Source organism: Syzygium oleosum, unplaced genomic scaffold (assembly GCF_021117445.2).
Source record: "Syzygium oleosum isolate NSW1041296 unplaced genomic scaffold, Sole_v2.1 Sole_v2.05, whole genome shotgun sequence".
NCBI classification, from domain to species: Eukaryota; Viridiplantae; Streptophyta; class Magnoliopsida; order Myrtales; family Myrtaceae; genus Syzygium; species Syzygium oleosum.
The window spans coordinates 7,516,922-7,536,227 of NW_026607489.1; the positions used below are offsets into that span (position 1 = coordinate 7,516,922).

Sequence of the window (19,306 nt, forward strand, 5' to 3'; positions counted from 1 at the left end):
ACACATGCCATGGCGACCTTAGAATGTTCGAGTGAGAAATTGCAACTTTACAGTGGACGTGCAGATCAAAAGGAGTAAGGAAGATCTTAAAATGCATGGAATGAGAATAAAAGAAAAGATTTTAGCATTTAGATCTTTTGAGATAGAGCACAATGATGTAAGAGGGTTCATGTAGCCAACTCCACTTCATAGTATAAGCATTGGTGGGGATAGTTGTTTTGTTGTACATTTGAACAGGAATACTTGCTGGATTTATGGAGCGAAAAGGATATGCTTCTACTAATACAGCCAGTGGTATCATGGTAAAAGTGATTCAAGAGCAGACCTCACTACGGCGGGAAAAGGCATAGCCCAAAATGTGGATATATTATCAAGCAGAGTGAGACAATTGAATAGCCTCCAACACATCCTTTGGATTGCAGTGGTATGAAAACCAGTACACAATTCGGAAACTCAAGAGCCAACAAGATCTTTTTTTCCTTGATTCATAGTATGGACATAGCCCAGCATTCCCAATATTTAACGTTATCATGCTATTATTCAGAGAATCTAAAGTTGTCGCCATTCCAATGCGGACCACGACTGAGTCCCTTCAAGTGAATGGTTAAGACATGAATAGGGAAATGCGTCTGTTCAGAAAACAGCTCTTTCCTTTTTTTCCTCTCCATAGGATAGTGAAAACTCATAGCAACTGAGGAATGAGCAGAAACTTTGGCTTTTCTCTAAGCCACGGTGCAAAAATATAGATAGAGGAGTTCGTCCTTGAACTTGACACTCCTGCCAGCATTGACCTTGCAGTTACCATACAAAATATTTTTCCCTCCTTATGCTCCTTCATCTTGGGTAAAACTTGTGGCTGATAGATCCATAGAACCTAAAAAGCAAATCAGAAAACTCCACTACTCATATGAATGAGGTAGATGGAATGGGAAAGTAAAATGAATCAGAATCACAAATTTCATGTCATTAACAAATTTAATACAGACATGGACATGGAACAGAATCTTTTGCATGATTTGCCACTGAGTGAATTAATAGTAGCTATTTGCTCTAAGATCATAATACGAAAACACTTGAAGATTGATGAATATTCATCAACCATTCAAAATGGAAACACTTAAAGCATCTGCCAAATTACTCCTTTTTTTCTAGTTGGAAACGATGCTTTCCACGTAACTCACGGATTTATTAATTGAAAAGCGATTATAAGATGACAATCCTGGAAAACATTATAGAAGAAATAATTGGAAGAGGGAAAAACATATGGTGAGACGAACATCCTTGAATGATAATACAATGATTGCTTTGCTGGAATTTTGATTTCCATCAATAACTGTCTGCCCAGCAACAAAGCATAATCATGGAGACAGGTTTACTGCAGGTGAATGTAGATTAATTTCTATTCCTGTCATTGCATGTAACCAAGCATCTTTATGAAAGGAAATGAAGAACCAGTTCCTATTCCAATATATTTAGAACTGGCACAAAACCATGCCAAAGTACACGAAATAAATCAAACAATTTAGATATGCCAACGACCTTGGATTTGCATCTAACTAGAGAAGAGCAAACCAACATTCTGGCTAAAATCAAAACTCCACAGTGGCATGGGCATGCTTAAGGTAGAACCTTTGACTTGTTGAAGAACTCAACTGTGTCTGATAGATCAAGAAGGAGAACACAAAGGTAATTGACAAAAGTGTTTTCATTCACCTTACAAAAACAGACGGCAGTTTTGTATTTTAATAAACCAGTACTGACATCTCAACTAAGTTAAAAGATCATAAAGCATCTACATTAGTTTACTCATGTCGCAAGAAATTATGAGAATGCGACACACACTCCACTTCCTCCCCTCATCTTCATCAGTTTCAGAAGCTTGGGAATTTATTTTTATTCTCTGCAGGAAAGATGATTGTAAATGTGGAATTCCTTGGCTGGAGTAAAAATACCAGAACTTCCTATCTCGTGCAGAGGGCAAGCCAGTGGAAGCATGGATAAAAATATCTAGGCATACAAGAAAACTACAGACAGAACTTTGCAATACAAAACATGCTTCCAGGCAATTTACGCTAGCAATATAGGCTATAGGCTGACATCATATGATAATGAGGAGTAGTAGGGAATCCATGTTACCTGAACAGAGAGAGAACACCAGTCAAATGATGGGTGACTGGTGACAGAGCTTGTATGCTTGAGCAGATTCGATTCCCGAATTTTCAATAGAAATATAACTCTCTCGCAATGCGGCAGCATTTAGCAAGATACGGTCATGTTCAACTTCATTCCTTGTTTTTATCTGTTCTCCTTGCGAAGTGATATAGCTTGCTCAGACAAAAGATTTAACCTCGAGGACTGATCCATATGTTTGGAACCTCCAATTCCACTTACATGGTGAATCTTGCTGAGCTGTAAGAACAATTAGCGAGTGACCATTGGTTTCACCTTCATCACCTGCCTAAGCCTTTTCCCTATATCATCTTGAATCTTTCTATGCAGTTCACCATCTAGCAGACCACTTGCTCCTGAAGAGTTGAGCGAATCACGAACTAATTTATATGTATACTCTCTTGGAACTGAACCTCCATCAACCAACTCAACAAGGAAATTGCATGCATCAATCACTCTTCCTACTTCGCATAAAGCATGAATAATAGGAGTATAGGAGCTCGAAGTGGGTATGCCATGATTCATGCTTCGGATCTTCCTCAACATGTCGATAGCTTTATCGATCTCATTAACAGCACTATAGTATCTAATGAAAGAATTATATGTGACTCGGTTTGGGACACAACCTCTTTTATTCATGTCATCGAAAAGTTCCAATGCCCTCCCAATCCGATTCGTTTTGCAGCACCCGTCGATCAGACAGTTATACGTGACCACATCCGGAACAAAACCTTTGAAAAGCATATGACGAAACAGGTGGTTCGCCTCCCACAGCCTCCTCCGAATGGCCTTCCTGCATCCAGTTTGCATACTATACTTACAGTACGAACCAATCATTATCGTATATGTATATGTATCCGGGGAGCACCTGAACCCCGGCAATTCCATCTTGTCCAACAAGAACCTCGCCTTCTTGAAATTCCCTACTCTACAAAGCGCAAGGAGAATGGTATTATACGCATAGACATCCGGCGTGCAACGAAACTGCTTCATCCTATAAAATGCGGCCAACGCCTCCTTGACGAAGCCCTCTTCTCCTAGGACTTTTATCAAACAGGTGATGGTGGGAGCAGTGACGAGCTCATCACCTCTCTTATCCATCGTCCTAAGAAACTCCCACAGACCCTTCAACCCATTTCCTCTAGCCAAGACAATAGCCATCTCTCTACAAGTCATCTCGTTGTGCACGAAGCCGAAGTAGGACTCGACCCAGTAGTAGAACTCGAGCGCTTTGCCCAGCCCAAGCTCGACCCTTTGGGGGTCTCTGCGAGCAGCGGGACCAAGAACGAGCTTACCCTCGCGGAGCTTCTCGGACTCGCGCTTCACATTGCGCTGTCTCAGAGGCGCTCGGTGACGGAAGGTCTTCTGGCGACCGATGGAGCGAGGGGACTGGAAGAAGCATCTGGGTATCGACCGCAGCACTTGGGAGACCGATTCGGTGTCCCAGGGAGGCGCGTTGGGCGCGGCCGAAGCGGCCAGCTTCGCATCGAACTCGCGGTTTTGGACGATGACGGCGAGGACCTGGTTCACGACGGAGACGTAGCTACTACGGTTCAGGGGTCTCGGGGAGATCATGCTCTGGAAAAGACACAGCTTCGTGCTCTGCTCGATCAAAATCTCAACATAACGTTTACAATGTCGGAGACTGCAATACCGGTGAGGAAGAGGGGAGATGCAGTTGGCACAAAGAACACGGAGAAGAACACGTGTCGCATGAATCCTGCTGTGCAGACCAGAGACTTGTTTATGTCGGGTCGAGGATTTCTTGAGAGAATTTCAGAGATTGTGTGATTTGTGAACCTCGAGCAATCAGATCGTACATTTGATTCTCAATCGGTCTCATCGGTTTCAATGTAATCGGCATTGTTCAATCGAAAATATTTCGAATTCACTTTCTTTAGGAGTCTGCCTTATTATCTTGGAAAAATCCGAGGCCGACTTCCGCAACATAAAAATGTCGACTTTAATGACAGAGAGCGATAATTTGAATAAGCATGTCAAGATATAGTCTCGACCGAATACGATGCCCTCGCAAAATTTGATTAAAATGTAACGAATCTTGGCCGTTCGAATATTATAATAGTTACGTGTGAACAAAGGAAAATTATTTATTGTAGAAACTCGAGAGTTGCTTAAAACATCAATTTATCTGAATAAGAATATGGTAACTATATATAACATGATATGCGAATCGGAAGGTGAATTCGATGTAGCTCGATGCATGGGGCTTTGTAAGAAAGTCAAGATGGATGGGCATTGGTCGACCGTTGAAGAAAGATAGTTCATGGGGGTGGTTTCGGTAGTGTCGACTTTGGAAAGCCGATCGGAGTTTGATCGAACAACAGTTATCGCGACGACAGTGAAGTTCCGATCAGAGCTTTAAAATGTGGAAATTCACATTACACTTTAATCTGTTTTATTACAACAACACATACAAAGATCATAAGACCAATCTCGTGCAGGTTGTCTCCTCTGCTACTCTAACCCAACGTGTACATTCTTCGCTACTACATCAAAACAAAGCCACAGCAATTCCCTTTGCCACGTTGTTGTATGTGTAACTTGGGTGCGTTTCTGTGTCGATTTGGTGAACATTGCGGATCGATCTCTACTTCAAAAGAGCCCAAACCCTGCCCACTCTGGATCGCCCATGCATCGTGGTGATGACTGGCGAGACCTCATGTACGAAGAAAACGACAGCCTCGGTGACGACCCGACAGACCAATAGGACGACGAGCATGGCGACTCACAGAACGGCGAGGGCGACCTCCGGCTCGAGACGGAAAAGCGGGACAGCGTTTCAAGATCGGAAGTGCGGTCAGGGTCAGGCTCGGGTTCGGGCCTGGTCCTTCGGGTCCTCCTTTTGCTCTCCTTCCGTTTCAAGAGGGGCGCCGCCGCGGGGAAGCATCCTGGCCCGGCGGAGACGCATTCGGGCTGGCCCAGCATGGGCGGGCCGAGCCGCCACCGCTCGGAGCGGGTGCGCGGGACCGACCGGAAGGACCCGGCCCGCGGCTCCAGCGGCGAGGCGAACCGGAGCCCCGGCCCGGCAGGCGGCGGCTTGAGCTTCGGCGGGGACAGACAACCGTGCCGGGGAGGGCCCTCTGGTGGGGGCAGCGGGGGCGGCTGCTGGTGGCGGTGGTGCTGGCTCTTGGGGACGCCGGGCCGGATCTCCCACTTGAACGGGATGGTCCCTGGTTTCTTGAAGGACTCATCGATGGCCATCTTCCTTAACGGCAATTTGAACCGCTATCAACTGTACAGGCGCAACTATGAACTAGCACAACGAAACGCAAACCAACACTCACTATGAATGAAAGAATTGATGGGCGTCGTGTATATATGGAGGTGAAGGCGGCGGAGAATGAAGAGTTGAGTGAGGCGAGATCAAAGGCGTTGAGTGTGGGATTGGTGGGCCATTTTGGTTCTCGACTTAGCGAGGGAGATCTCAAGATGCCAACATTTTCCCCATGTGAAGCCAAAGTGGAGCTTGAATTTTTGTCAACAGACGTGATTTTTCAAGCTCCTGACACAAATTCGAGAAATCCGGTACCAACCCACTACAAAATTTGCCTCCATCGCTATTGTAATTGCTGAATGTTCCGAATTCAAATGATGGGTCAGGGTCAACCAATCAATCTACATTTGCGCTCCTGATTGATCGCGGAGCATTACGAGAAGACCCTACTTGTTCCCCGCAGCGTGCGAATCTACAAACCTATCAGGAGTTTTAACTGTCCGTGCGATCCGCTTTATCGGTATACTTTTCTTCGAAAGAAGAAAATCTGCATAAAGGATTATACATGTGACTATGTTGCACAGCCTTGAATAAACAGGAAAAGAATTGACATTTTGTATTGATTACATAGTTTCTTTCCCCTTTTATCAAACTTAATTGGTTATGAGATTCGAAAGTAAAACCCCTCCAAGCAACTGGATTAAGCATGCCCATTATTTCAAGTTCGAGCTCACAGCTCGATTGAATTCTCGAGCTACTCTGGTTGAAATTGAACTCGGCAAACACTCTTCAACGAAATCAGTAGCAATTACGCGGTTCTTTCAAATTCAAACGCGACCATGATGAAGCTGGTGGTGGTGGGTTGCACACACTAGCATGTGACATATCATGATGATTAAGATGACATGACCGCAACACTATGATGAAATGCAATAGATCATTTCAGAGGAAGTGGTGAACAGAAGAAGGTATTTTGCTTGCTCCATTTCACAACTCAGGAATGACAGATCTGATTATAGCTCCATCATGCCCATAGCCTAGCTTTGTTTTCCAAATCTATCAAAAGCGACCATATATCTGCATGTCCCCTTTTGTCTCGCTGTACACTAGTCTAAGCTACTCAAGATCTCGCACATAAATTACTCGACTACTATTAAAGCAGTACATAATAACTGCAAGCAAACAAGATTGCTCATCCTAGATAACATTGATCCTGTTGTCTCTGTCTATCTCGTGCCTCCGAAGTAGAAATTAGGAAAAAAATAAGCTTCATTTAGCCCAAAAATAAAATTAAAACAAGCCCTAAATACTCTCAGGAACATTTAACCAATACTTAAACCACAAATTTATCAATAATTAGACCTTTGTATCAGCTAAGGAGGCAACTTCTGGCAGGCTAACTGTGATAACGGAGGATGTGTTGCAAAAGATAACATAGAGGCAACCCGAAACTCCCTCATCAGCAATGCATCAGACCTTTGCATCAGCATTGGATCTAATAATTACAATCTCTTTACAGACTTAGTTTCGAATTTTTCCGTAGATTATTATCACAAGCTTTCTCTAGATCCGAAGCTTTCCGGTCCCTCAAGTCTCGTAAGAGAATTCTTGGGGCATGTTACACAGAGCTCGCATGGTGTTGCTAGCCACATCCAAAAGCTGCAAGTACTCATCCGCACCGTCAACAAGACACTGAACAAGAAAAGAGCCAACACTTACTTATAAATACCTAAATTGTCTAACAGCATAATTTCTTTGATTATGATCAACCCTCCATGTACTTTGGCATGCAGCATCCAACCAAAATGTTTTTGTTAGGGCTCAACATATGTGTAGTCATTATGCTTTTATGAAACATAAAGTTAACATGCGTTTGTGTACATTTAGATGGACACATTCTGAACACATTCTGCAGGGCCCGTATATGAAAAAATTATTCCTTAAAAGTGCTATACATCTTATATGATGTGACTCCTCAAATAAAAAATCGGTGTTGGGATTGCAACAAACAAGTATGATCAAAATAAATGCATTGTTTCCGGGGTTCAATAGCTCACTGTAGTGCAAAGCATTTAAATGAAATGATTCGATAAAAACATGAGGACACAAGTCACTAGCCTCGAATGTTATCCCATAATATCTTGAAAGTTGCTATAACTATAAGAATCTTTCAGAATTAGTTCAAAGCATCAAAATGAGGTCAGAAGCAACAAGTGGACATAAGTGGAGATAGAAAAAAGGAAGCTATAAGTACTTAATATCCTTACCAGCTGGAAAGACCACGTGATTATTGTTTGTGTCATGGTCAATGATCAATCATTACTTAGGAGTTGCACCAATTTTAATTTGAAAATATAAAACAGTTCACATAAGTTCATCATAGGCAGCTAACCTTATCAGCTTCACCCAATCTCTTGCATATCCTAGCCTTCTGTTCATCTGAAATATCGTCCGCTTCTACAACCACTTCAAATAACTAGAATAGGACAGAGTTTTAGCTTAATGTATATCCATAAGTTGACAGCAGAAAGGACGCATACCTAGATGTAGCATATTATACCTGAGATAGCATCTGGGAGACTGGATATCCCTCTGCAATGGCGTTATTGACCTCCTTGTTTGCCAAGTCAAAGTTGCCACTCTTGCATGCTGCAAGAAGTGCCCCAACAACCTCCTGCGGGATCACCTGATGAATTAAGATGTAGGAATCATATACAAGTGATTCTGAGATGGAAAAATGAAAAAGAAAGGAAAAGAGATAATAAATCTCAAAAGAATAAAAACAAAAGGGTAACATTTAGAAAGTGGTCTCCTTCAGCTAAACTAATCTGTCTAGCATCTAGCGGTTATAAATTCTAATACTCGAATACTTAAGGAAAAGGCTATTATCACCTCAAAAAGGAAAACGACAACTTCCTATCAAAAGATCACTGCTATATTGTCCCAGATTTAAAGTTCCCATTTGGAAAAGAAAAAAAAAACCTTTTGCGTCAAGATCCAGATTATAGGACAATACGGTCCTAAGATGCAGCTAGCATAGAAATATCCTGCATGCTACAGAATTGGTCAGAAGTTGGATTGAGGAGGGACCAAAAGTAGGATGATACCACCGATGATGCGCGGGCTCATCCCCCACGAAGGGTAGGAGTTCGAATCCGCGCCGCGTTAGGATTCTTAAGCGTGACGTCGTGGTGGTGGGTCCTGCGCTAGCGTCACCCGGGTTTACCTCCTGGCTGTCGGCCGTGCGGGAGTTCCGGTTACAAAAAAAAAAAAGTAGGATGATGCTATCATGCAGGATTCTGCTCAACAAGCTAAAGATCCTTTGCCTTGAACTCAGGCCTCTTCCAACCACAGCATAAAATCAGACCAAATACTCATACTCCAAAATCCATTGTATTCTTCAAACAATATTTAAAGTCCATTTAACCAATAAGGATGAAGAAAGTGCAGCTACCACGGATACTTTGTGGAACAAAACTATATGGGAGCATGGTTCGTAATAATTCCAACAAACATAACTACATGGCTTACTCATTTAAAGAACATATATCTTAGTTTTCATATTACAATCAACAGCAAACTATGATCATTACACCAGAATAAAGGCAAAGGAGTCCAGGATCGATTTGGAAAAAAAGAATCAAAATTAATTTACTGAAGAAAAAACACTTCCCTTCCCTTTTCATGTTTAAAGACATCACATTATCGTTATGCAATTATTCAGTCTCATATAACCTTAGTTTGTGATAGTAGCACGCTATTGGGTTACATATATGAAAGGATAATGAATGACCAGGAATTTAGAAAGTAAAGTATGAAAAAACTACCCCAGAAACACTTATTAGATCCTTCGAAGTAATTGATGATCCAAATAATCGAGCAGCTCCCTGCAAAGCTCAAAAAGAGTAGTCGAAAATACTCAGGGGGAGGGGAGGAATTCTACACACCACACAAAATATTACTATTTTAACAGTAAGACTAGATTCAACATTTCAAAGTAACACCATAAAATACAATTAAAAACAAGACAAGTTTGATGGATAGCACCGCATGAAATGCTTGATCCTATTTCTTTTATCCTATCAAGTTACTAGCTGATTATCTTCATAATAATTTCTTCCATAGTAAAAGTCTTATGGCATCCATGTTAAGTGTCTAAGCAATTCGTGATTAACCTTGCTGTATCGATTCCTTGGTTGTTGGCAACATTGAGATGCCCTCAACTCAACAAAACAAAGGATCAATCCATACAAGGTTTTTATGTCTAAAAACTGAACCACCACAAAACATATCAACCATCAACTGAAATAATCAAATTGACAAAAAGCAAATTCAATGATCCATAATCTGTTTCTTGCCAGCCTAAGATATACTCGTAAAGGAAGAAAGTCCAAATAATTATCCCTTCTCGTGTTTTATCCCCTTGACATGGAAAAGCATTTCAAACATCTATCCTCTTGAGTTCAAAAGAGAGTGTTCCCATAAGATGACATCTGCAGAAAGTTTCTTCACATGCCACAGCTCTCAACAAAATATAGGCTTCTATGCCTTGCAAGAGAAGGTGTGCCCGAGTCAGATACATCAATGTCCCTTTCAATGATCAATTCAAGTCGTAATCAGCATCCAGCCAGGTAACTATTACCAAATTTGAAAACAAGGACACCCACTGGTAGAAGAATGTCGAACTTGGCTAATGTTGTAAAATCCTCTGCTGTTATTTATGTAGCACTGATCAACTAAATATTTAGTGGATTAGATGAAACAAGAGCAGGAGGGAGAGTTGGAAAGCATCAGGCTACATTAACCTTACCCCAACTACTAAGAAAAGCTCATCAGCACCTCTCATCACCCCCCGGGAACCCCAAAAAAAATCAAATTTAGAGCTCTGAGCACCCAAAACAGAAACACCAATTCAGGCCAAAATCAGGCTCATCAGCCAGCCCCCCCCCCAAACCCAAAAAAAAAAAAAAAAAAAAACAAAAAAAAAAAAATTCTAAAGGTTTACAATATTCAAAAGCTCCATTTCGCAAAAGAGCATGATCTATAACTGCTGCAAAAGTATCTTATCATGACAAGAAAACCACATCCTCAAAGACTGGAGCTCATGTACCATGTAACTGTCTTGTACCTGCAAGTATGTGATAGCCCGGCGCAAATCACCTTGAGAGATTGTACTTAAGGTTGACAAAGCCTGCCATAACGGGAACCATTCAACAATGTCAAAAAGAAAATTTGCAAAATGGTGCGAAAACCATCTTTAGAGCCAGATGAAAACAATTAGAGCCAAACCTCTGCATCCAGATTGAGACCTTCTTCCTTGCATATGTGCAATATACGGCTGCCCATTATATCTTCTGAAAGAGGCTTGAACCTAAACTTTGCACATCTGGAAGCAAGCGGCTCTATGATCCTATAAAATTGCAAATACACATATCAATTAAGGTCAAAAAAAAAAAAAATTGAGGCTTACCTCCGAGCATTATATTCTCTAAGCAAGCAAAAAGCAAGAAGTCACTTTGTCACTCCAGTTCGATAGCTATTCTAGAAAGCCTTCTCCTTATAGTAAGTAAAAATTATCAAGCAAAGTGGAATGCACTCCTGTTTCAACTGAAAATGTGACACTACAATGAATAGAACCTAAACATGTGTTAACTACACGTCAAAAGAAAAGCTAAGAAAGAAGTTGTACCTGCTGATGTAATTGCATATAAAAAAGAATCTCGTGACTTTAGAGTATGTCTCCATTGTACGCCTCAGAGCATTCTGTACAAGCTGTCTGCCATAAGCATAATGAAAACTAATAATGTACCTATTGGCAAAAAGAAGAGTGGACAAACACATGCCTGAGCATCCTCTGTCATTGAATCTGCCTCGTCCAGGATGATTATTTTGTATGGTGGACACGGATAGACCCTACACAGAATCAAAGGGGAAGACCTATTATGAAGGAATGAAATTCACATACGGAAGAGGGTAAAATATGTGGAAGTAGAGCATATACCCTTGACGTTGACCAGATCCCACAGCCACAGCTGCAAAATCTTTTATTTTAGTTCTAACCACATTTATTCCACGATCATCACTCGCATTGAGCTCCAGCACTCTAGATTTGTAGAGCTCAGGCCTGCAGAAAGATACTAATGAACAGACAAAAAACAACAATGTACAAACCGACGAAAATCACGCTTCATATAACACTAAAGAAACTCCTGCATTGCATATGATGGCCACAGATCATAAGATTTACTCAAAATTGGGACAAGAAATTCATTGAATTGATGACAAAAACTGTATCTCAACCATTGTTTGTGCTTTCTAATCCTAACAGCTAACAATTTGAACCAGACAATAACGCAAGCACATGAAAGACACTGAAATGGAAGGCGTAATCTGCAGCCTCTAATCTCTCTAATCTCTACATCAACAAACCAGCACCATCACTTGTACAAAAGCCAAAAAATTCCTGCTTGACACGCCCACGAAAAGGGTTCAAAAGAATCGCCAATCAAGAACCTGCAGTCCAGCGTCTTACCCGAAAAGCTGGTGAGCGATGGCGAGCGCGGTCGTCGTCTTCCCGGTGCCCGGCGGGCCATAAAAGAGCATGTGCGGGCACTGTACCCAAAAAAAAAAGAACACCCCGCTACTCGATTATGCACGCACATATAAAGGGCGCCAATAGAAAGAACAAAGAGAAGGCGATGAACATCGCCGTCAGGACAAACGGCTCACGTTAGCGGTTTCGAGGGTGTTGGTGAGGACCCGGACCACCTCGTCCTGGTGAGCCACGTCCTTCACTTGCTTCGGTCGGCTGGCGATTGCAAGAGACAGAAACAGAGACAAAGATGAAATTTTGATCAGGCCAACGGAACTGAAACGAAGAGGAAAAATGAAACCCACGAAAGGGGAGGAGGAAAAGGAAGGGAATTTCCTACTATTTCTCGACCCAAGGTTGCGAGCTCTGCAGAATCGGCGCCATTCTCGAACTCCTGAGGAAGAAACCCTCTCCTTCCTCCTCTCTCTCTCTCTCTCTCTCTCTCTCCGTCTTTCTCTCTCTTCTGCGAGAAATTTTCCCGCTCTAAGTGAGAGCGGAGAGCGAGGGTAGGGGAAGGGCGCGAGCTGGTGGTCGACCCGTGACGGGTCTAACCCGGTTCGGTTCAAGGTAGAACCGGTTCTTTCTTTTCTCTTTTTATAATATCAAAACGAAATAAATGCATTGGAAATTTTAAAACTTGTCACGAAAATGCAATAGAATCCTAAAACTTGTCACAAAAGTGCAATTGAGTTCTAAAAATTTAAAAAAGTGTAATCGACAGAAGGACTGGATTGGACCAGTTTGATAAGTTTTAGGACTCGATCGCACTTTTTGAAAGTTTTAGGACTACATTACATTTTCGTGATAAGTTTTAGGACTTAATTGCACTTTCATGACAAGTTTTAAGACTTCCAATACGTTTATCCCATATCAAAACAGTTTTAGTTGATTAATAAGGTTGAAGCTATAATCCTTAAGACAACATGCCCTTATAATTTTTCAACTCCATTCGGGCTAAGATATGTTGGACATTGAGGATATATTGCGTTCAATCTAATGGTGAAAGATTATAAAGGTATGGTACCTCGCGAGGGCTATAAACTCGCCCTGATTAATATTGTATCTATCCATATCTATGTCGGAAAATATTCGTACCAGTTTTCGCGCACCTTGACTTAATCTTGGAGGCACACTCTCTGTCATCTTGTTGGAATACTCCCAACAAGACTAGAACTGAAAATCACAATGGGAGAAACAAAACTCCATCTAAGCCATCTATATCAAAACTTCAAGCTATACTTCTATACCTATACTATCCATATCTATATCCATCTAAATACCTATTAAGAAAAAGATTTGAGGAATGATCTCTCACAAAATTGATCATTTTACTCTTCAAAATAACTTGTGTTAGTTTCACTTACTTCTTAATTTCCATTTTAGTGTCTTTGGGAAAGATTGGACCATTGATCACACTTTCTTCTTGGGGGGAAGACTAAGTCTTCCCCCTAAACCAAGACAGCGCCCTACTAAAGAGGTGGACTGCCAAGTGGTCTGAACAGGCTAGGCAGGAAGTTGCAGACTTGTAACGATAGCAAAGATAATTTGAAGAAGCAACGAAGATGTTGGAAAGGCAACCATGGGGGGAACAAGAATTCAGCATGACAGAGACGGAACACTTGCTTGATGAGCAGCAGGGTATCAGAAGTGAGACTTGAGGGAAGTACTCTCTTTTGGGTTTCGTTGCAAACAGAACACTAATGAGTCTGTGTACCATCGAAGTCAGAAGCTGGTCGTTTGGAATCTGTCTCCAATGTGCTGTCTTCTGTCTTCAATATCAAGAGTTTCGAGTCCCATAAGTTGCTTCCCCCAAGTGATAAGAAGCATAATGTTGACAGCTTGTTTCTCATTCCCATAGAAATTTAGGCAGCTTACCAGGAACGAATCTAGCAAGCTTAAATATACTTTGAAAGCTCTCAGGCTAAGAGTGGTTTACTGCAATTATAACGTAGATGGGAGCTCATCGAGAGTCCTGATAAGCTGTTTAAGTGAAAGCTTTCTTATGCTCTGGATTAGAGTGTATTTCACTCGTCCATTTTCCGGGTTGCGATTAGATAAAGATAACTTTGGTGATTATTGGAAAGTCTGTTCATGTTGGTTTGTTTTAGGCATGCTTCTGTTGCTCATTCGAAAGTCCAGGGCATGTCGTTAACTGATTCGAAATACTGTTATTTTTGGTGATCTAGTTCCAGATTTAAGACCTACTAATGCCCTGTTAAATGCTGCAATGCTGTTATATCGAATCTAAGTGTAACATTTGCTAGGGCATGTTGTCTCTCTTTTTTACTCTCGCCCCTTCTTTACTTCAAAAGCCACTTCCTTTGCTTTCTTCACCATAGTGATAACGCAGGCAACTCCTAGTCAGGTAAGAAGTGGAAAGTTTACGAGTCTAAGATATGTCAAGGAGGAAACACGTTCTAGTTGACGCGCTGGAAGAGAGCAGTTATCGGATACCGCTCAAGTGTAGGGTTTCTGGCCTTCTTGTGAGGCTTCGGATGAATGCAGAAGGAATAGCGTGCGTCAAAATGAAACTGCTATGCGGTGGCTAGCAAATGCAGGGATCGAGATTATCTGTGCAGCATCATATTGTGGACTGGCCAAACTAACAAACGACTGGAAATCACAATTTCTCTTACATATGCAATCAAACTCAACATTGCAGAGACAAATGTAAATTGCAACATAGATATAATCTGAAGAAACCTCGTAATTGATTTAACTTCCAAAAGATCACGTAGCTACAGCATTAAAAAATACAGGAAAGGAATGAAAAGGTACATCAGATTACTGGTATCCCCTTCTTTCCCATCCACTTCTTCCTATTATTATCTACTATCTCTTCTTCCCTAAGGGACAACAGATCGAAAGAACACTTATAGATCTGTGAGTTCACGGTTGCGAACGGCTGAGGCACTTGTTCTTGAGGCTGGTCGCAGACACGAGCTTTCCAACTGGGCACCATCTTCAGTATCAACCGGTCCATCAACCCAGCCACAACATCAGCATCTTCTTTTGACAAATCAAGCTGCTCCATCATCTCCTGAGCAACTGAGAGAACTGTGTCGGAATCCAGATAGAATGCAAACTGTATTTTGTTGACCTTGCCCGCAGGACCCACGATGTGCAATGTAAGTGAAATCGATGCCTCATCACTCCTTTCCCCTGCTAGTCGGAATTCATTACACCCAGTGGAAATCCGCAACTCAAAACCCATGCTTGGAGCGGTTCCTCTTCCACCCTCCTTGGATGGACACAAGCTTTTAGGCACCGTTTCTGGCTTCGAAGCTTTCGAGTCTACAATTGCAAGGAAGGGATCTCTCAAAAGCTCTGCCGCAGATGGCCGCGAAGAGGCGGGCAGAAGACACTTCTCAATGAACTGCTTGGCATCGGGGTCCTTCACCTTCCCAAGGGAGACGGGCTTAATGCCGGAGAGGACCTTCTTGTAAATCTGCGCAGAATTCTTGCATTCTCCATAAGGGCATTCCAGAGTAATCATCTCCAGCATACACATCCCGAAAGAGTATATGTCGACGAGCTCGTTGTAGTCCTCCTCGTAAAGCTCGGGAGCCATGAACTCCGGGGTCCCGATCACGCTGTGCGCGGTCGGCTGTTGCATCACGATGGCCAATCCCAGATCACCAATCTTGACATGCCCATCATACCCATTCACGAAAATATTCTCGCACTTGAGATCCCTGTGGATGATGGGCGGCTCGTGACCGTGCAGATAGTGTATCCCCTGCAGGATCTGCCTTCCCCAATTCTTGATCGCCTTCATGTCGACGTGCTTGTGCTTCTTCCGGTACTGCCTCAGATTCCCAGAAGTGAAAAGCTCGGTGATGATGTTGATGGTCCTCTTCTCCTCATCGACCCAGGAATTGCAGAACCTGATGATGTTCCCGTGCTTGACCGACCTGAGCACGTTGACCTCCTCGTAGAGCCTCCGGAGTAGGGCCGGCGACTCCGCGAAGTGCTCCACGTCGACCCGGTTCCAAGCGACTTCGATCCCCTGAATTTCGTCGAACGCCTTGTAGACGGTCTTGAAGGCGCCCTCGCCCAGGACCTCGTCGTACCTGCCGTACCTCCCGGACGGGTCTTTCTCCACAAATTCACCGTCCTCGGCCTCCATCAAATCGACCAAGAACCCAAGAACCAACCGCGCGCGCGCCACCAAACGGAAGAGAGAGAGAGAGAGAGAGAGAGCAAAAGGGGCAAGGGAGGGAGAACGAGAGATCAAGAAACCTCGAGGTGGGATGTGCGGGGGATCTTGGGGGGCGGGATGGAGGGGAGCTGCTCGGAGAAGGCCTCGCAGGCGATGGTGAAGGAGTCGAGCGCCGATCGGGGGCGGTGGCGGCAGCGGACGTCACAGAGATTCATCGTCGACGGCCAGAACTCCCGGTTTCTCCGCTGGGTCCCTCCCTCTCTCTCTCTCTCTCTGCAGATTCTTGTCGATGTGGTGGGCGGGATCGGAAGCGGAAGCGGAAGCGGGAAGCGGGAAGCAGGAACAGTGCGTGTGGATATTTGTGTGGATTTTCTTAGGGTTTCGAGGAAGCTATTGACCAGAGGCAGAGGAGGAAGAGGAAGGGGAAGGGTAGATGTATATATATGAGCGTGTGTAGCGCGTTTGGATGGTAAGGCTTATCGGTTGGCTTCGACAGGTGTTGGAAACTCCGAGGTTCATCCGATCCCCGAGTGCAATTCTGAAAAGTCAACGCCCCCGAGCTACACAAGGGCAAATCTCGATTTAATTTGATTTAATTTCGCATTTTTTAAATATTTTTTTTATCCGCTTTATCTTTATTAAGACGTCGGATAAACTCGACCTCGTGTAAAATTGAATTATCAAATCTCGTGAGCTATTTATTGCTCGTTTAAACTGGATTGACATGAGCGGAATATATTTAATAAGTTTTCCTATATCGTGCGCTGCTGATAACCATACAATTACATGCGATAGGTGAAACGTGTGCTTTCTGCGTTTCTTGCACTTTTAAAATGTTTTATCCTTTTTTTCCCTATTTCTTTTGTTCGTTATTAAAAGGAATTCTTTATAATAGTCTTCCGTTTTTTATTTATATTTTATGTTTCCTTTGCATAAAAGTCTGTTTACTCGAATGCTCTTTTCTCTTCTTGTACTAAAGAGCATTCTTTCCATTAAAGTTAATTTGTTTACGCATAAACCGAGCACACGTCAAAAAGTGCCATAAGTTTAGATTTCGAGTGTTGTAAGCTTTCTCTCTCTATATATATATAAAGATAATTAGCCTATTGGCGAGTTGGAGTCACTTTAATCACGTTGCTACTAAAGTTCCTGTATGTTTGGAGTTAAATATAATAAAAAATTTATTTCTTCCTTTTTCGTTAAAATCTTAAAATATTAATAAAAAAAATTATATGCGCTTTTCCGCAGTCAATGATGCCATCAGTCAGGACTCAGTAGGGATAACTGCAAACAGTCAAGAGTCTCATCATGCACGCGACGGATTCTTGCCTTTTCAGGTGACTGTTTTTCGCTCCGGCATAAGGCTTCCGGTGCTTCTTGCTCGAAAAACCCATCTCGCCATCCCCTTTCTGTGTGCCCGACCTCCGTGCATCCCCATCGTCGTCATCGGCGGAGTCGCCGGCACTGACCGAGCCTACCATATCTGGCTGAACGACGTCCAGATCTGGCCTTGCCTATCTCAGTCTCCAGATGCCGACCAGATCTGGCCGGATGATGATGACGACAGCCATGGATGAGTGACGACATCGCTTGTGAGCGTGGCTCATGTATGGCCGGCGACGCTACTGTCGATGTCCGCCACCATTGTCGTCAATGGCCCTAAAGCAAAAAGAAAGCCGAAGAAAAGAACAAGAGAAGAGATAGTAAATGCGAGAAAGAAGAAATGAAAAGTGGTTCCCATTGGGAGTTAAAGACTTCAAAAACCAGAGCCAAATGACCATTCTAGTTAAACTCGGCAAATCACAAACACAAACATGCCTCGATTGTCCTTAGTTCAGAAATTTCAAGACCTATAGGCCAAGCCCATGAAAGTTGCCTGAAATATATAATTCACTGCAACATGTCGATTCTGGTTAATGTTGAGAGATAATGCATGATATCAGAAACAGGTACCTCTGGCTTACTACGGTTTTAGATCACTTGCTTGTTTACACCCTCACGATCTTATTAGTTTCTTAACAATCAGGCTGGCCGTTCTCCAGTTTTTAAGGCAATGCTCACGAGCCAGATTGGAGAGTGCCACACTAGCACGATCCTTATAAAGGAGGTGTCACACGGGGCACTTAAAGCATTCGTCGAGTACCTCTATTATGTTGAGGTATGTATGGATGAACAACTGGCTCGGAAACTATTCGTGATGGGGGAGAAATACGACACAACGCACCTCAAGGTTTATTGCGACAAATTCCTAGTGTCGAAGCTGACATAGGAGAGCTCTGTGTCGGATTATGCCTTTGCGCGCATGCACGAAACCCAGCTTCTCCTTGAGGCCACCGAGTCCTTATATATTATCAGAGAACTATCATAGTGTCATAATTCATCCAGACTATTCAGGATGTTGTTCTCTTGTACAGCCGGCACCCTAGGATGTTCAAGACCCTGTCTCTCTCTCTCGCGCCCGATTCTAGAGCAATTAATCTAGGCTGACGTCCTTTTGGTTATGCACAAAATTTTCATTCACCGGATTACTCGGCTTTTAATCTTTTGCACTCATATTGGCAGCTATGTACATGACTCTCTAGACAAGAATACAGTTTCGTGCTTTAAACTAGCTTTACGAGAATCTTATGTGAATGTTCAGTTTATGATGATTTGTTTGATTGTTGTAGTATGAATCTCTGAATTGGCATCCACTATGTTTGGCTAGATTGAGAGAATTTCTGGAGGTTTTCTTGATTAGCTTCACTCTAGAAAAGTATGGGCATTCTTTATTCTATCACGACTTCAAAGATTAAACCTGAGCTTTTGCTCTCCAGCGTTCGAGCTTCTGGCTCTCCGGCGTGCTTCACCTTAGCTGTTAATCATGGGTAAATGAGTTTAGTCGAGTGGAGTCGATCTTGAGTATGGCATTGAGCCGAGTTCAGACACATAGTGCAAGCAAGACTCAATCGAGCTCAAGTTGTTTGAACCGTGAGAATCAGCTTGATGCTAACTGTTCTAGTCATTGGGTTCCATTCGGAGTACGGTGAGTGAACTTATGCATAGCTGACACAACGATTGTATGTAATATTTTCTCGATGATAAGACTTAAAAACCCAGAGCCAAATGACCATTCAAGTCAAACTCAGCAAATCACAAACATAGGAAG

General features: G+C 42.7%; 4 protein-coding genes across 7 annotated transcripts; all 4 read right to left on the reverse strand.

Annotated features, from left to right (window-relative positions):
- Window positions 1-330: 330 nt before the first annotated feature.
- On the reverse strand, window positions 331-3,820 carry LOC115676506 (pentatricopeptide repeat-containing protein At1g77405). Of its 2 annotated transcripts, none has more exons than XM_030599454.2 (2): window positions 2,137-3,820; window positions 331-874 (listed from the first exon to the last, which is right to left on the reverse strand). In XM_030599454.2, exon 1 carries the CDS (start codon window positions 3,742-3,744, stop codon window positions 2,422-2,424), a length of 1,323 nt encoding a protein of 440 aa, XP_030455314.1. In that variant the 5' UTR covers window positions 3,745-3,820; the 3' UTR covers window positions 331-874; window positions 2,137-2,421. The 2 variants fall into 2 exon arrangements, with proteins under 2 accessions (XP_030455314.1, XP_030455315.1); XM_030599455.2 differs by having other exon boundaries at window positions 331-899.
- Window positions 3,821-4,544: 724 nt separating this feature from the next.
- LOC115676462 (uncharacterized) lies at window positions 4,545-5,524 on the reverse strand. Its single transcript, XM_030599394.2, has one exon. The coding sequence runs from the start codon at window positions 5,389-5,391 to the stop codon at window positions 4,783-4,785; it is 609 nt and encodes a 202-aa protein (XP_030455254.1). The 5' UTR covers window positions 5,392-5,524; the 3' UTR covers window positions 4,545-4,782.
- A 1,187-nt stretch (window positions 5,525-6,711) lies between these two features.
- Window positions 6,712-12,497, reverse strand: LOC115676390 (replication factor C subunit 2). Of its 3 annotated transcripts, none has more exons than XM_056312034.1 (12): window positions 12,337-12,497; window positions 12,134-12,212; window positions 11,937-12,016; window positions 11,406-11,528; window positions 11,248-11,317; window positions 11,094-11,167; window positions 10,694-10,814; window positions 10,533-10,595; window positions 9,232-9,291; window positions 7,965-8,078; window positions 7,797-7,880; window positions 6,712-7,096 (listed from the first exon to the last, which is right to left on the reverse strand). In XM_056312034.1, exons 1-12 carry the CDS (start codon window positions 12,378-12,380, stop codon window positions 6,992-6,994), a joined length of 1,017 nt encoding a protein of 338 aa, XP_056168009.1. In that variant the 5' UTR covers window positions 12,381-12,497; the 3' UTR covers window positions 6,712-6,991. The 3 variants fall into 3 exon arrangements, with proteins under 3 accessions (XP_056168009.1, XP_030455148.1, XP_056168010.1); XM_030599288.2 differs by having other exon boundaries at window positions 7,965-8,090; XM_056312035.1 differs by lacking the exon at window positions 9,232-9,291.
- A 2,188-nt stretch (window positions 12,498-14,685) lies between these two features.
- LOC115676389 (probable serine/threonine-protein kinase WNK11) lies at window positions 14,686-16,156 on the reverse strand. Its single transcript, XM_030599286.2, has one exon. It carries the CDS (start codon window positions 16,123-16,125, stop codon window positions 14,776-14,778), a length of 1,350 nt encoding a protein of 449 aa, XP_030455146.1. The 5' UTR covers window positions 16,126-16,156; the 3' UTR covers window positions 14,686-14,775.
- Window positions 16,157-19,306: the final 3,150 nt, after the last annotated feature.

Coding starts and splice junctions, on each gene's coding strand:
- LOC115676506 (XM_030599454.2), bottom strand. CDS start 3,744: ATGATCTCCCCGAGACCCCTGAACCGTAGTAGCTACGTCTCCGTCGTG.
- LOC115676389 (XM_030599286.2), bottom strand. CDS start 16,125: ATGGAGGCCGAGGACGGTGAATTTGTGGAGAAAGACCCGTCCGGGAGG.
- LOC115676390 (XM_030599288.2), bottom strand. CDS start 12,380: ATGGCGCCGATTCTGCAGAGCTCGCAACCTTGGGTCGAGAAATA. Junction 12,017..12,133: donor ACACCCTCGAAACCGCTAAC/GTGAGCCGTTTG, acceptor TTTTGGGTACAG/TGCCCGCACATGCTCTTTTA. Junction 11,318..11,405: donor GGATCTGGTCAACGTCAAGG/GTATATGCTCTA, acceptor GATTCTGTGTAG/GGTCTATCCGTGTCCACCAT.
- LOC115676462 (XM_030599394.2), bottom strand. CDS start 5,391: ATGGCCATCGATGAGTCCTTCAAGAAACCAGGGACCATCCCGTTCAAG.